The following is a 15309-nucleotide window of genomic DNA, read 5'->3' on the forward strand; positions in this document are numbered from 1 at the left end:
GGTACCACAGATTGTTGACAATGCCTCGGTCACCCAGAAAACTGATGAAAGGAACTAGTGATGGAAGTCCCCCCCCCCCACCACCAATACGAATTCAGCTTTACGATCCATGGACCAGAATGTGATTGCTGGTTTCAAACAATATTACCATATGATTACATTCACAAAATGCTTGGAGGCCACTAGTGGTAATGATTTGCTGTTTAGAATGCAAAACAATTGCAGTTGCCCATGATGTAATCAGTTCCTATTTTACAAATGCTATATGAAAGAAATTGGAGACACATGGCCTGAATGTGTCAGCAATTTACCTGGATGTCAAGATAAAACACAAAAAAAAAAAAAAAAAAAAAAAAAAAAAATGCAGAAAAGAATTGCTGAGTAGTATATATGGTAAGTTTGAAATTAAAGCCATGTGTGATATTAAAGTAACCTGTCGATGGCACATGTAAAAGCTCAACACTCTGGACCTGGTTCAACTGAGAATTTCAACACTGAGGGATAATAAAGGAGAGGATGAGTACCTAAATGCAAAAAGATGAGTCATCCTCTAAGGAATAAACTGATATGCACACTATATATAACTAATGAAATTATTGTTAAACTAGATTTTATCAGTATTTATTTATCCAAAAAATTAGAAGTTCTAAGTTCATGATTTTTCTGCAAACAATTATAACAAGCAAGTCTACTTCACATCTGTTGTTTCCTTATCCATTACATTACTACTATGTCATTTGTCTTCAGCCCAGATTTAGTTCTTTAACAAATTAGTTTTCTCTTTCTGGGAATATAATTGAGAGTTAATCTATAAGGATTTTGCAGTCCTATTTCTAATGACTAATATTTGACCATCATTGGTTTTATCCAATTATGAAAGTAAGAAAGCTGGAGTTTTTGTATTACTGTATGGTATCACAACTATTTTTTCCTTCATTTTGATTGGGGGTAGAATAATCCATAAATGTGAACTTGAGTCCATATTTAGAGGATGACACAACCAGTACATGGTATAATGCTTCTTAAATATGGGAAAAATAAAAAATAAAAAAAAATAATATATATATATATATATAGCAATTAAGCATTATAATTATGATAGTAACAATGAAAATTAACCATAATTTAAACTGAATTAAAAAAGGGCATAAATCAAAATGGCAATAAGTTGAGATAATTATGATTTTCTCCAGAAGATTTACCCCAGTGCTCAAAAACACTTGCAACAAGTTTAATTGTACTACAAAAATAAAGGGGGCACTTATAGTGTAAATTTTATAACCAAGTAGCTAACTCCCCAAAATATAACCTCTGTTTTAGAGGTTTTTTCCCCAGATGAAGGGTGTATTTGATGAACGTGTCCCCAGAAAAACTTTTTCCATTACTAGAGAGATCAATTTTAATAATAATAGACAGCTATAAAATACAATCAAACTTTTTGTGGACAATTAATGTTTTAAATATTTAAAATATTTATGATGTAGGAAAACTTTTTTTATGTCAAGGACCACATTTAAGTTATGCATTATTAATCGTATGGCCATAATTACATTTAATATTTCTACAGTTATGATTTATTCGGAATTGTAAATCGGTTTATTTTGCATCACTTAAATTTATTACTAAACTTATAGCTAATGAAAAGTCATAACTTGCCATTACTGCTTTGTAAGTATAAACGGCAAGTGTAATAACACTGGATATCAAAACTCAAATTAAGTGTTTTTATTTTTTGACAAATAGGAAACAAGTAAGAGTTCAATGCATACAGTATTTACATATATATGCAGGGTTCTGCTATACACATGCAAACTATTCTGTGTTTCTAATTAGAAAAACAAGAGCCCAATATTTCCTAGCTCAGAAACACTTAGGGGTATCTAATCCTTTGGTTTTGGGCAGGAGCTTTGGAGACATTTTTATTTTTTTTAAGCCACAGAAAATACAATAACTTTCCAAAAAATAAAATAATAAAATAAATAAATAAACTTAGCATAATAACTTCTTGTAAAAGCTGAATGCCACCAAAGATACAAATACCATGACTGATTCTATTCTGTACACAGAACTAACATGGCAATATTTGTTTATTTGAAATAGTCACGTGATATATAAACTCTTCTTTGTCAGGTAAGGTAAACAAGTACTGAAAGGACTTAACTTCACATATTCCTAAAATCATTACCACTGTAAAAAAAAGTTAATTGAAGCCTCTCTGTATATGGACTCCACCAGTACAAATATGCTCCATTAATCCCAATATTTTTACAGTACTGCAAACAGGTGATTTGAAAATTTTACAGTGTTGTTAAAATATTGGGATTAATGGAGCATATTTTTACTGGTGGAGTCCATATACAAAGAGGCATCAATTAACTTTTTTTTTTTTTTTTCAATGTCAACACAAAATACTTTTTTTTTTATTTTGCAAAATAATTAGAAAGCCTTAAACCTCTTATAAATCTTACAAAGTTTATTTAATATAAATCCATTCAGACTACTGCACTGCAGGGTAGACTGCAGCATCGGGTTACACACACTGTATATACACTGTGGTCTATCTACATGGTCATTAATCATAGCATATCAGATTCTATTTTCATACAATTGTTGGGTGTAAAGGACTGTGAGCTGGTCAGGATTCATCATAGAATATAAACAGAATTAAGTAATGCATGTTTTCCAAACTGCAGTGGACTGATATAGGCAGTTTTGAGAGTTGGCAGTGAACTTTTGCTCTCCTTGATGAATAAAGGCACCTATTTAATTACACACACACACACACACACACACACACACACACACACACACACACACACACACACACACACACACACACACACACACACACTTCTAGCTACAGTCCAGAACTCAACTTAATCAGATCTCTTTTATGTGGACTGTGACAGAAGGTGTTGGAGCATTTTCCACTGTAATTTCCATATATCTTCATATTATGTGTCACTAAACATTATGGATGTTTAATGGCACATGAGCTGCAGAGGTCATAGTGCATCTTCATATTTCATTGGAAAATATTGAAGACAAAGGCACTGAAGTGTAATAAGGTGTTTATGACTGGTTTTATCAGATAATAAAAGAATTTTATGGGAAAAGTATTGTGCATCTGTTGAAACAAGAATGTCTGTATTAATATGGACTTTGAAAACTCATCTCATAATTAAAAGTTGTGTGCATTTTAATTTAACGTGCCCACATATTTAGATGTATTTTAAAAACTTTTACTAATTTTTAGTGTTCTAATTTTTATAAAATAATATTGGGTAGTTTATTTATACAAGGGACTTTAATTTTAAAATGAAACCCTATGTGAGACCTCAGAGTGATTTTGGCATGACATTTTTGAAAGATTGTCAATTTCTGTTACAATTTGTTTATTTGAAATAGTGAAATATAAACCTCTTCTTTGTCAGGTAAGGTAAACAAGTACTGGAATGACTAAATTCACATATTCCTAAAAGAATTTTCCATCATTAATCGAGTTAGAGAATGTTACTGAACTTAATTATATTCAAACTTAAAGTGTTATAAGTATTGATGGAGAGATGAAAACTGCATATATGTTTACTTTTACTTTGTAGAAAAAAATATATATAAAATCAGTAATGGAAGCATAAGGAATGGCTTCAACTCCATTGGAAGTTGAAGCCAATGGGTAAAACAAATTCACACCTGAAGAAATTTTTAATTCTGTAAATTATTCCCTTTTATTTATCTGTTCATTATGAAATAATTTCCACTCATAGATGAATTTATTTAAATCAGGTTCAGTTCTATTTGTTAGTTCTTACATGCAATATTCAGTTTTTGTTATAAGTAAAGATATCACTTATTATATTTACAAGTTTTTTTTTCTATTTTGAGGAGCACTATATGTGTTTCCCCCCCTCCAAACTGAATGCTAAGCTAACCTAAAGTATCAAAACGTTGTAGTAATTACAGAGATTAGAAAGCTATACCCTATGTTTCAGCATATGTGTAGCCATATTGCAAAGTGCTTATAATAAATGCATACATTTATACTTTGACAAACAAGTTAAAAATGACTGTAGGCAATAGTTCAGTCAGGAAGAAATTTAAAATAAAAACAAATCATTTTCCTAAATATATAAATATGCAAATGGATATTAATGAGTCCAAAAATAAATGGATTTACCAAGAATCCATCATGATATGTTAACTAACAATCCTATGTTGAAATTTCACTAAGAGAATTTATAATCTCTTATAAAACTTGCCTTTATATATATATACATACCTATGCATATATATACATATATATACAAACACCCAATATAAAAGAACTGAAGGATATTGTTAAATAATGCAGAGATGAACAATTTGTAAAACAAATACAACACAATGTACTGGAAGGACACAGCTTTTAAGACAACTCTTAAGCTTCTCTTCTCAGTTATCCAAACAGTGTGTGACTAAGAACCACCTAGCTTTTTGATTGTAGGAATTTAGACCCATGACTTCTTACTATATATTTCTTTATGTTCACCTCAATAATAACATCAAAATGCTTGTTAAATTTTTATGTTATATGCCACTGATGAGATAATCAGCATTCCAAAATGTTTGGCTACATGTAACTTTTAATAAAGTTTTCTAAATTATGCCCTTCCAACTATGTAGTGTAGTGTATTTATTTTAGATACATGTGTATATATATATATATATATATATATATATATATATATATTTATATTTTTAATTCTGTTTCACTTAGCATACATACATTTTTAAAATTTTACTCTTTCATCACTTAAAACCTTAAGCAGAATGGCATCATATGAAAACATTATATTCACAGAAGAAAATTATATGCACTTGATTAAACATTTTTGGTAATAAATTTATTTGATATGCTAATCTTCAGGTTAATCCACAGGCTTTATTAATTCTATTAACTTTGCCAAATCATCTTTTCTGGACCTCATATAAACAGTAGTTTCCCAAAGCATTTTCACTAGAATTTTTGTTTCTGATTCATCAAGTGTAACACTATCACACAACTGAGGGTTCAAGCGAAAATACGGAACACTAATCATACTACACCAAGCCTGTGCACGTTCTACCACTCTACCATCAGCCTGAGTTGCCTGTATGAAAAAATGCAGTTCATATTAGCAATTTAATCAAGTTAACTGATCAAAGAAACAAATTTATCTACTGGTAATTGTAAACACTGGAAATTAGAGTAAACAATCTTGTCAACAATATTCTTACAGAATAAAACCAGTATACACAAGTCAGTAATATAAAATATATTTGAATATATGGCTAAAAATATACAATGATGCAATTAAAATCCAAAGAAAACTTTGAATAAAATATGGTAAATAGCCTCTCATATGAATGGAATGGAGATCTCTTAGGATGCTGTAGCACCATGTGGTATCGAAAGCCTTCTCTATATCAAGGCATATAACGAGACGTTGATTTCTAATGAATGCATTCCTTATGTTTGATTCAGCTTTTGTCATGAGGTCTAGGGATGATCTATTCTTCTGAAAGCCAAACTGATTATGTTTTAGAATTCAAGGTACCAGGTGAGCCGATGGTAAACCATTTTTTCCAGTCTTACTCAAGCAGCTGGTTAGAGAAATTAGTCTATAGTTGTGAGAGATCAAATGATCTTTTCCAGGTTTCAGTATAGCTATTGCATAAGAACGTTGCCAGGAAGTGAGGAATGTATGTTCTGAGAATATCTGATTGAAAAAGTTTAGCAATGACAATAGTGATTTCTGACTGAGACGTTGAAGCATTATATAATAAAGGCCATGTAGCTTTGAAGTTCAGTTTCCTTTTCTCAGCTTTGGCTTTAATTTTTTGAAAAGACGGATGACACGAGGTTGAGGCGGACAATTCAGAGAACACAGTTCCTAAGGCAGTGACAATCTCCCCAGGAGAGGAGATTTCTTTACCATTCCAATTAATAACAGAATGGTGATATATGATATTTCCAGCTTAGCTTCTTTATATTTTCCCAGATTATTTGGGTATCAGTATCTTTGTTGATTGAGGTGGTCTTTTTTGGCCTTTCACCAGATGTAACGAGCTTCGGCTCTCAGTCTCTTGAAGTTAATAAGGTTGGCAGTGGCAGGATATTTGCACAAGGTGTTCCATGCTGTTTTTTTTTCTCTTTTTGTTTTATTACAATCATCATTCCACCAGTGACTGGTATGCCGATGGTTTCTTATTTGAGACTGTGGGATGGTGGCTGTTGTAGCTGTTAGTATCTGCATTGTGATATGATTGGTAACAGTGTCAATAGCAGAAGCCTCAATGATGTCATCATCAAAAGATATATAATTGGAAAATTTACATTTTTTTTTTGTTTCTGTTTGTTTGGAATGGGTGGTCTGAATGCTACAAATCGACAGATAGTGATCACTGTTTAGAGGATTGTTGTGTACTGTCCACTCTATAGTTGGGAAGAGGATTGGTGAGCAGAGCGAGAGAGAGAGAGAGAGAGAGAGAGAGAGAGAGAGAGAGAGAGAGAGAGAGAGAGAGAGAGAGAGAGAGAGAGAGATCTATTGCAGTGGTTGATTCAGTAGAAAAATTGATATATGTGTTCAACAGTGTCAAAGCCAGTGTTCAATAGTGTCAAATTCTCTCTGTCAAATGGCATTTCCATGGGCTCACTACATCCATCTGAGAACCCCACAATGGATGATGCCCATTAAAATCTACTAAGAGACATAAATGAAAAATAAGATTTTCCAGTTCCTGAATTGTACATGGATGGTTCAGCAGACGATATATCGAGACCAGTGTCAATGTGAACCAATTACTACAAGTGTGGTAACAGCTTCTAATAGTGTTTTCAATGGAATGTGCCTGGAGGGGACTTGTAAGTCCACAAGTACAGCTATTCCCCCATTGGGGCTGTTAGTATCAGATCGATCTTTTCTGAAGATAGTATAATTTTTGACTGAAACAGAGATTTTTGGTATTAAATTCGTTTAAGCACAGGTTTCTTGGATTGTAACAGCAAATTAATTCATAGATATCAATATTGCTGCAAAAACCTCGGCAATGCCACTGAATGATTTGTTCCATTTGGTTTTGTGAGCAGAAGATGACTCGGTGTGCTTTTTGTGAGTGGGTTGTTTATATCAGTCGAGTTTTGATTTTTCTTTTCTTGAAAAAGTAGGGCATCCTGAATCATTGCTTTCTTCCATATCATCATATGCATGTATTTCAAGCAGATCTTCTTGGTTGGTTGTATCATCTGTGATAGGGAAATTTGCTTCAGCTCAACAGGATCCGATTTTTGCAAATTCTCCACTGTTTGACAATGGAGAAGTCTCTGGGATGGAATTGTTAGTGGGGTATTATTGCTTTGGTCTGCCACATTTGGTGGAGATGGATGCCGGACCAAGCCCAGTCTGAGATTGATGTGGCTGGAGGGATGGACACTTCTTCCATACTAACTGATTGGTGACTATAAGTAGCAGAAGCATAAGTGCATTTTGGAATACACAATTTTACCTGTTTTCTTGATAGGAAACTTTATTTTCAACTTTATATTTTTGAATTTTTTCCCCAACTTCCAGAGGAATATGTCAGATGGTTGCCCTTGCAATTAGGACACTGTGGAGTTGTTGCCTTGCATTCTGTTTGTGTATGAATTTTACACCCAGTTTGCACATGTTACGTCTCTACAGCATGCTGTCTGCAAATGGCAAAATTTCTGAAATTTAAAACATCTTAGGGGGTTCAGGATATATGGTCTGTTGTTATTTGTTATTTGGTTTTTAGGAGCATTAGCAACTAAGGCCATATTGCTCCAGGAAATGCAGTGGACATTCCTTGACCTTTCCGCATCCTCCGTATTTGGTGGTGAAGGGATCGAACCCCGGTCTAATCAAGAAGCGTGTGCTACGCACTGCTGCTCCTTCCCACCTGGCTACGGAGGCACCTGATATATGGTCTAATGCAGCAGTTTAAATAACCTGCTTTGACTGAAGCTGGTAGGTTTGAAGAACTAAAAGTTAAAAGTTATACTCCAGGTAGGGACTAAACTGCAGTCTTTCCAGATCATGATTCTTTTTGCTTGAGTGACTTTTTGATCTTTAAGTTCCTGAACTATTTCATCTTCAGGAACTTTCAATAAATCCAATTCAGTGATCACTCCCTTGGAAGAATTGAGTGTGGTATGTAGTGTAATTTTAACTGGGATGTGAGCTGTAATAATAGTTCAGAGTGTCGTGAATGACTCTCTGTTAGTAAATCGTCTCTATTAGTAAATCTCCCAATTGCAGACATTTCACCATTTTTGTTGAACCTGCAGCATTTTCAAGGCATCTTTGAATGATGAAGGGTGAGAGCTTGCCCACAAGTTATGTTGAAAGAATGTATTATCAGGAATGCTGGTGGTTCCTATATGCCAGTGTCTTTTTTCATTCTCTTTGAGAGAGAGAGAGAGAGAGAGAGAGAGAGAGAGAGAAGTCATGGTCCATTTCAATTTGTTGAGAGCTGTTGGGCTCTGGATATGGAAATTCATTGGTTTCCATTTCTGCTCCTTTTGTCACTGAGGGTAGGTTCCCCCTGCCCATGTTACCGGCCCTGCCACGTGGAGGCAGGAGAAGTGCCATCAGTGACCAAGCAGTTGCTGAAGTTTGTAGAGCTGCTTAGTAATAAATATAAAGACTAAGAAAAGAAAGGTAGATTTCCGTTCTGGGTTCTTATTTTTGACCTTATAAGTACAGAAACACTTGATGCAAACAAAAGAAAAGGTCTCACAAGAAAAGAAACAAAACTATATTACTTTTGAAGAGCACTCTATATTCGCAGGGAGAAAATTGCTTGTCACTTGTTTGGCTCGGAGCCAATTTTAGAGCTAGACTGTGAAATTTCCAACCCTGCACATGTAAAAACAGCGCTTGTTCTTATCTATGTGCAAACATATTCTCAATTAACTGAAACTAAAATTCAGAATTTTGCAAGTAGGATATAGCATAGTCTGTGTGTGTGGCATTGAGCAAACAGTTTGCTACTAAATGCAAATATCAAACTGTGGAGGCTTTCACCATAACTTGCCTTGGTACTGCACTTTAAATAAAAATCACTGCTCAATGGAGAAGCATATTCTTTTTTATTTAAAATGTATGCCATTCCTTATAACTGGATTTCAGCTCTTTTTTGGAGCCTCATCGGTGGGCAAGTAGGTACCATAAGTAAATGAACTGATGGTCAGAAATATTCACACTATGAAAGATACTGGATGGCATAGAATATGGTGGCCAACCTTTTCCTGCAGTGTAGCACAAATTATGTTGAAAATGCATCAGACCATATAGGTGTGGGTCCAGAAGCTACCAGAACTGACATATACCCCCCCCCCCCACACTGAACAGTGCCATCAAATGTTTTTGCTAACTATGTAAAGGAATTTTATGCTTAGCACTTGTAATAAAAAAAAAATTAAAATAAGTTGACATTTATAAAATAAATCTGATATAGGTTAACAAATAAATGTTTGTCTTCACTGATTCAATGTCATGAGAAGTTCACTGGCACCCCTACTCACCTGCACTAAATTAAAACTAAAAGACAGTAAATAAGGTTCTTATCACACTGAAACCCAGCTCAAAATTTCTGGAAATAAAAGTGGAATTTAAATTATATTTCAGTGATTTCTAAACTTTTCCGATATCAATATGCTTATACTATGTTTCAGGCCAAAAACATGTAAACAGGGGGGGGGGTAGAGATGTGGATTACAAGGCTAAAATTTAACCAAGGCTATTTGAAATTGGCTATATCAGTTACCAAAGAAAAAGAATGTGTCCAGAGCTCACTGATTTTTATTAAAGATGCATGTGAAGAAATAAATGTAAATTTATGTATTACTCAATAATTACATTTTAATCAATCAATTATATTCACAGCAGTGAAAGGAAATAAGAGTGAAAAAAATATTGATATTATGCCAAAATTTGGAAACACTCTTTGGAATACTAACATAAAAAAATTATACAAGTTTGAAAAATCATTTCTGATTTTATAGACTGGCTGTATTATATTTTATGTTATATTTTTAACATCGGAGACAGGACACTAACAAAAGGTGCACAGGCCACAAGTGGCACATGTGCCACAGGTTGACCACCCCTCATGTAGAAGTTTCAAAAGTTCAACAAATTTAGGACAAAACTCATGGCATGAGAGAGCTAATAAAAAATAATTACAAGTGGGGCATAGCAACATATAGACTGTGGCTATGCCCACAGTCTATATGTTGCATTGAGAAAACTACTAAGTGAATCAATCTCATATAGTGGATATTTATAATCAATGGACTGTTGGGGCATTCACTTATGGTGTTTACTTCTTCACCAATGAGTCTTCAGAAAAAGTCAAAACTCGGCCATTAAGGAATGTCACACATTTTCAATAAGTAGCAATTGGTATATCTCACCACTGGAGTAGCATTTTTAGTTAAAGTGCATATTGCAATACCAAGATATATTATGGTAGCGGTGTCTTCACAATATGAGCATTGAACGTATAGTGCAATATCAAGGCAACTAACGCTGCAATTGATGAACTTAGTAGCAAACTTAGTTTGCTCAATGCTTTGTACAGATTGAGGCTACATCCTACTTTTACAATTACGTTTTATAGCTCTCTCTCTCATAGCATGAAGCCTATGCCCTCAATTTATTGTTTTTAAAACTTCTACATAATCCAGCATCTCATATATTGTGGATATTTCTGATCATTGGATCATCAAGTGATGGGCATAATCAAATGATTAATAATCAATTATTTCAAAAAATCAAAAAGAACTGATTATGCAAATCATTCAATTTTTTAAGGATCTGAAGTGAGTCGTTTGTTGTTTGTTATTTGGTTTTTAGGAGCATTAGCAACTAAGGCCATATTGCTCTGGGATATGCGGTGGTCATTCCCTGACCTTTCCGCATCCTCCGTATTTGGTGGTGACAGGCTCAAACCCCAGTCTAATTAAGAAGCGTGTGCTGCTCCTTCCCACTTGGCTATGGAGGCGCCACCTGAACTGAGTCCTGCAAAGTCTTATGTTGTCGTGGGGGTTTTATGGCGCATAAGCTGCTTTGGCTGTAATGCGCCTACAAAGTCTTATACCACTTGGCCAGTGTGTGTGTGTGTGTGTGTGTGTGTGTGTGTGTGTGTGTGTGTGTGTGTGTGTGTGTGTGTGTGCAAGCATTCCTGCATGTTTCCCCCAACAGACATTTGCTATATTTTAAAAAATGATTATAAATTTTTATTCGATTATCAAAAGTCTATAATCAATTATGACCGCTTCATGCCCATTGCTAGGTACAGTGCATGCTTCCCCACTAATGAGGCTCCAAAATGAGATGAAACCCAGGTATGGGAAATGGAAGACATTTTATATAAACAGAAATTACTTTTTCATTGGAGCAGTGCTTTTTATTTAAAGTGCATAGCACAATACTAAGGCAACTCATGGTGACATCGATGCACTTAGTAGTGATCTCAGTTTGCTCAATGCTATATATGCACTGAGGCTACATACTGGAAGAAAAGAATTTCCCTAAATTTGTTGAATTAAAATTCAGAGTAAATAATAAAAAAATATGTTAATTTCACCTGGTCAACAAGAAGCTGTCCAAGAGCACTAGCTCCCATGGCCATTTTTGCAGCACACCACAAGCTATCTGGCCGAAAGACATCAATTGTATTAACTGGAACAACTGGACATCTTCCAGTACCTACTGAAACTACAACAGATGGTTTTTCTTGTAAATGTGCCTGACCCTAAAATAGTACATGATCACATAAGCTAAACTTCATTCTCATACCCATTAAAATAATAAACTTAAAATAAGCTCACTGTTCACAAAATTTGTAAAATTCAGTATAGAAATCTTTAACCCTAATTTCTAAATATATAAAATGTTTGCCAATTAAATTCCAGGATTCAGTCCATGATAAACGACTACAGCAAGGGTTCATCGAGTGTGTATCTTGTCTGATCAATCTGGTAAATTACTATGACAAAAGTCATAACACAGTCAGATGCAAGAAACTAACTTCAACGTTATTAATCTTAAAAGTAAAGTTTTAATATTATTCAGCATGAAAGGCTATTACATAAAGTAGGGCAATCTGGAATTACTGGTAAGACTGCCAGATCAGAGATTTGCTAACACGCAGAACACAGGTGTTAGCCCATAAAAGGATATTCTTTAGTGTTGATCAATGTAGCAAGTGGAGTCTTCCTCAGAAATCAATGCTGAGGTCTAATCCTGTTTTTGTTTTTAATCTTATTTCATATCATTGACAGGGGGGGGAATACGGTGTAACCTGTTAAGTTTACTGAAAAAGGTAGGAAGGGTAGTTAACAAGTAGAATCAGCCTATATTAATCTAAAATAATTTGGATTGGTTGCATATATGATCTGAAAAATAGCAACTAAAGTTTAATGTTTTTAAATGAAAGATTCTGCACCTGAGGAACAGAAACAAGTAGTTACTTATAAGCCAGGAGGTGATGAGTTAAAAGTGGTTCAGGATGGAAAATACTTAAGCACAATCAGGTAAAAAATTTTTCATTCAGTGAAAACAGATGACTAAGAAAGCACATAGCATCCTGTCTATTATAGGACATTTGTAATTAGAGAGAAAAATGCTGTTGTCTTTTACATCACTTTAAAGTGAAACTGCATTGGAATGTAATATGTAGGTCTGAAAACCATATACCTAAAAAAAAAGAGATATACCCTCCTTTGAGAGTTCAAAGAAGTAAAACCAGATTTGATGTCTTCCTGCGAACTGCACACTTTGGAGACTAGGAATCTTTTGGGATGACCTGATTGAAGTGTATAAGGCCCAGAGGGATAAGTAAAATGAATAGGGGATAAATGAGAAGACCTTCTTTCTCCCCTCCAGAGATAGGGAGAACAAATATAAAATCCTAGGAATAACAGAAGACTGAATCTCATGAAGCTTAATATTGGATAGTGTGTTGTAGGAAAACACTGAAATAAATTACCTCCCAGCATGGTTGAGGAACTTCAAGGTGGAACTGGATGGTTACTTTTTTTTTTTTTTTTGGAAAATACAGAGAAAGTCCACTTTCTCAATATCATTTGTAAGTAAACATCCAGCATCTTCCATCCATGTACCAAAGTGATGTCATCCACCCCAGCTCAACTGGCAGCCAAGCAGCAGCAGCAAGAAGAGAGCAGCCAGGAGCAGAGGATAACTAGCACCATTACCACAGCCATAGGAAATGACAGAAATTTTAAATAAATATCTGCCATTCCAGTCAATCACAGGTAACATAACTCCCTTAACAGAATCCTGAAATTCCTGACCAACAGGAGACCACATTACGCAACTGCTAGCACCAGGAAACACGACAGAATGTCATTTCCCAATAAAGAGCAAGGGAGACAGACATGTCAACAGAATGCCCAGCTCTAATTCTTTGGTTCATTGTTCTTTTGTCTCTGTAGCTGACATAAGAAGTTTAGTTAAAATAATTAGTATTTAATTTAATGAGTAAGGAGTAATGAAGTCCTGAAATAGAGAAATAAGTATTACACTGTATTTATATAAGTATTACACTGTATTTATATAAGTATTACAATGTGTTTGTTTGAAGCAGTTAAATATAAACAAAAAGTTTGTTTATATTTAGTATATGTACTCTTATACTGAGTCTAAAACCATCATTGCTTTTTTGCTAGCGTTAATATTTTGGTGGTAATTGCAGGTTTTAAATTTTGTGAACACAATATATGTATTACATAAGTACAAACAGTAATATAATATATAAGAGCCTGCAGTATTTGTATAATTTTTTTTTTTCAGTTTGCTGTGGCTACCAAACAAAATGTAAGTTATCTCCAGAGTTGTGCTATGCTTGTGGATATTGTATATATACATCTGAAGCAAGTAAAGCATAACACTGCTGGTGGCACCAAGTCTTGCAGTACATACAAAGCCTATTTTAGAATGCCTATGGGGTGATCATGACAAGTTGTGAACTTCAAGAGCTGCCGGGAATCATCATGGAATAAATAAATACATGGGCTGTGTTAGGGTAACTAAGAGTAAGAACAGGTGCATGTATACTTGCATGTACACCAATGCTAGAAGTATAGTAAATAAATTTGATGAATTTGAAGTGCTGATCAAGGCATCAAAGGCAAATATTGCTGGGATATCAGAGACATGGTGTCACACAGATATAAGCAGTGCAGAATTGGAATTTTGGTAGGATAGTGTATACAGAAAGGACAGAGAGAGAGTAGGAAGGGAAGAGGGGGTTATGCTGTTAGTTAAGAAACACAAAAATCTAATGAAGTGCATCCAGTTGATATGAGTGGACAGTGCAATGTTGAGTCAGTTTGGTGTGACATAAACACCAAACTGACTCAACATTGGTGTTTATGTCACACCAAACTGACTCAACATTGGTGTGACATAAACACTGGGAAAGGGAAAATGAGAGGAGTATATTATAGGCCTAATGACTCTGAGTACAACGAACAACTGTGCAGAGAAATAGAGTGGGCCAGTATATCAGAATGTCTTGTAATGGGGGATTTTAACTTTCCAGATATTGACTGGAACTTGTGGTTTGGTCACTCACACACTAGCAAGACTTTTGTGGATTTATTGGAGGATTGTTGCTGTAGAAAACATGTTAGAGGGGGCAATACTCTTGATCTGATTATTAGCAGTGATGCATGCATTAGGAATTTGCAGATAAAGGAACCACTAGGTGATCACAGTCAACTGATGTGGGATTTACTTAATGAAGTTACAACCATCAAGGGTAAAGGGGAGGGTTTTTGTTAAGGTGACTACAGTGGTCTCAGGCAATTTTTGAATTCCATACAGTGGGACAACTGATGATGTTAAAAACAGTGAATTCTAAGTGGGAGGCCTTCGGGGAATTAATTTTGGAAGCTACTAGGCTTTTCATACCAACTAAGAAATACTGCTCAAGATTTAGGCCTAAATGGATGTCAGGTGAACTAATGAGGCTAATTGCGGAGAAGAAAAATGTGTGGAATGCATATAAATTAGCAGGTGACACAGAAGCCTATGACAGATATATAAGCTAGTCTGTAATCAAGTCACAAAGGAGGTTAGGCAAGTGAAGGCAGATTACAAGAAATCTTTGGCAAAGGATGATGAGAAAAACAGCAAGGATTTCTTTACTTACATAAACTCTAGAAAGAAGGGGATGAATCAGATTGGTCCACTTGATATCAATGGTTCAACGGTTGATGATCCTGCTCAGATAGCTGAC

At 34.7% G+C, this 15309-nt stretch overlaps 1 protein-coding gene across 2 annotated transcripts in view; it reads right to left on the reverse strand.

Moving 5' to 3' along the window:
• Window positions 1–4791: 4791 nt before the first annotated feature.
• Window positions 4792–15309, reverse strand: part of iPLA2-VIA (calcium-independent phospholipase A2 VIA) — a 173291-nt gene continuing 162773 nt past the window's right edge. Inside the window, exons 13-14 of one of the 2 annotated variants that reach the window (XM_090386690.1) lie at window positions 11632–11799; window positions 4792–5129 (exon numbers count right to left, since the gene is read on the reverse strand). In XM_090386690.1, the coding sequence (XP_090242816.1) occupies window positions 4908–5129; window positions 11632–11799 (390 nt within the window). In that variant the 3' untranslated portion in view covers window positions 4792–4907. The remainder of the gene's footprint in view (window positions 5130–11631; window positions 11800–15309) is intronic. The other variant, XM_090386689.1, reaches the window with a different exon arrangement.

Source organism: Mastigoproctus giganteus, chromosome 12 (assembly GCF_048544385.1).
Source record: "Mastigoproctus giganteus isolate SK-2022 chromosome 12, ASM4854438v1, whole genome shotgun sequence".
NCBI classification, from domain to species: domain Eukaryota; kingdom Metazoa; phylum Arthropoda; class Arachnida; order Uropygi; family Thelyphonidae; genus Mastigoproctus; species Mastigoproctus giganteus.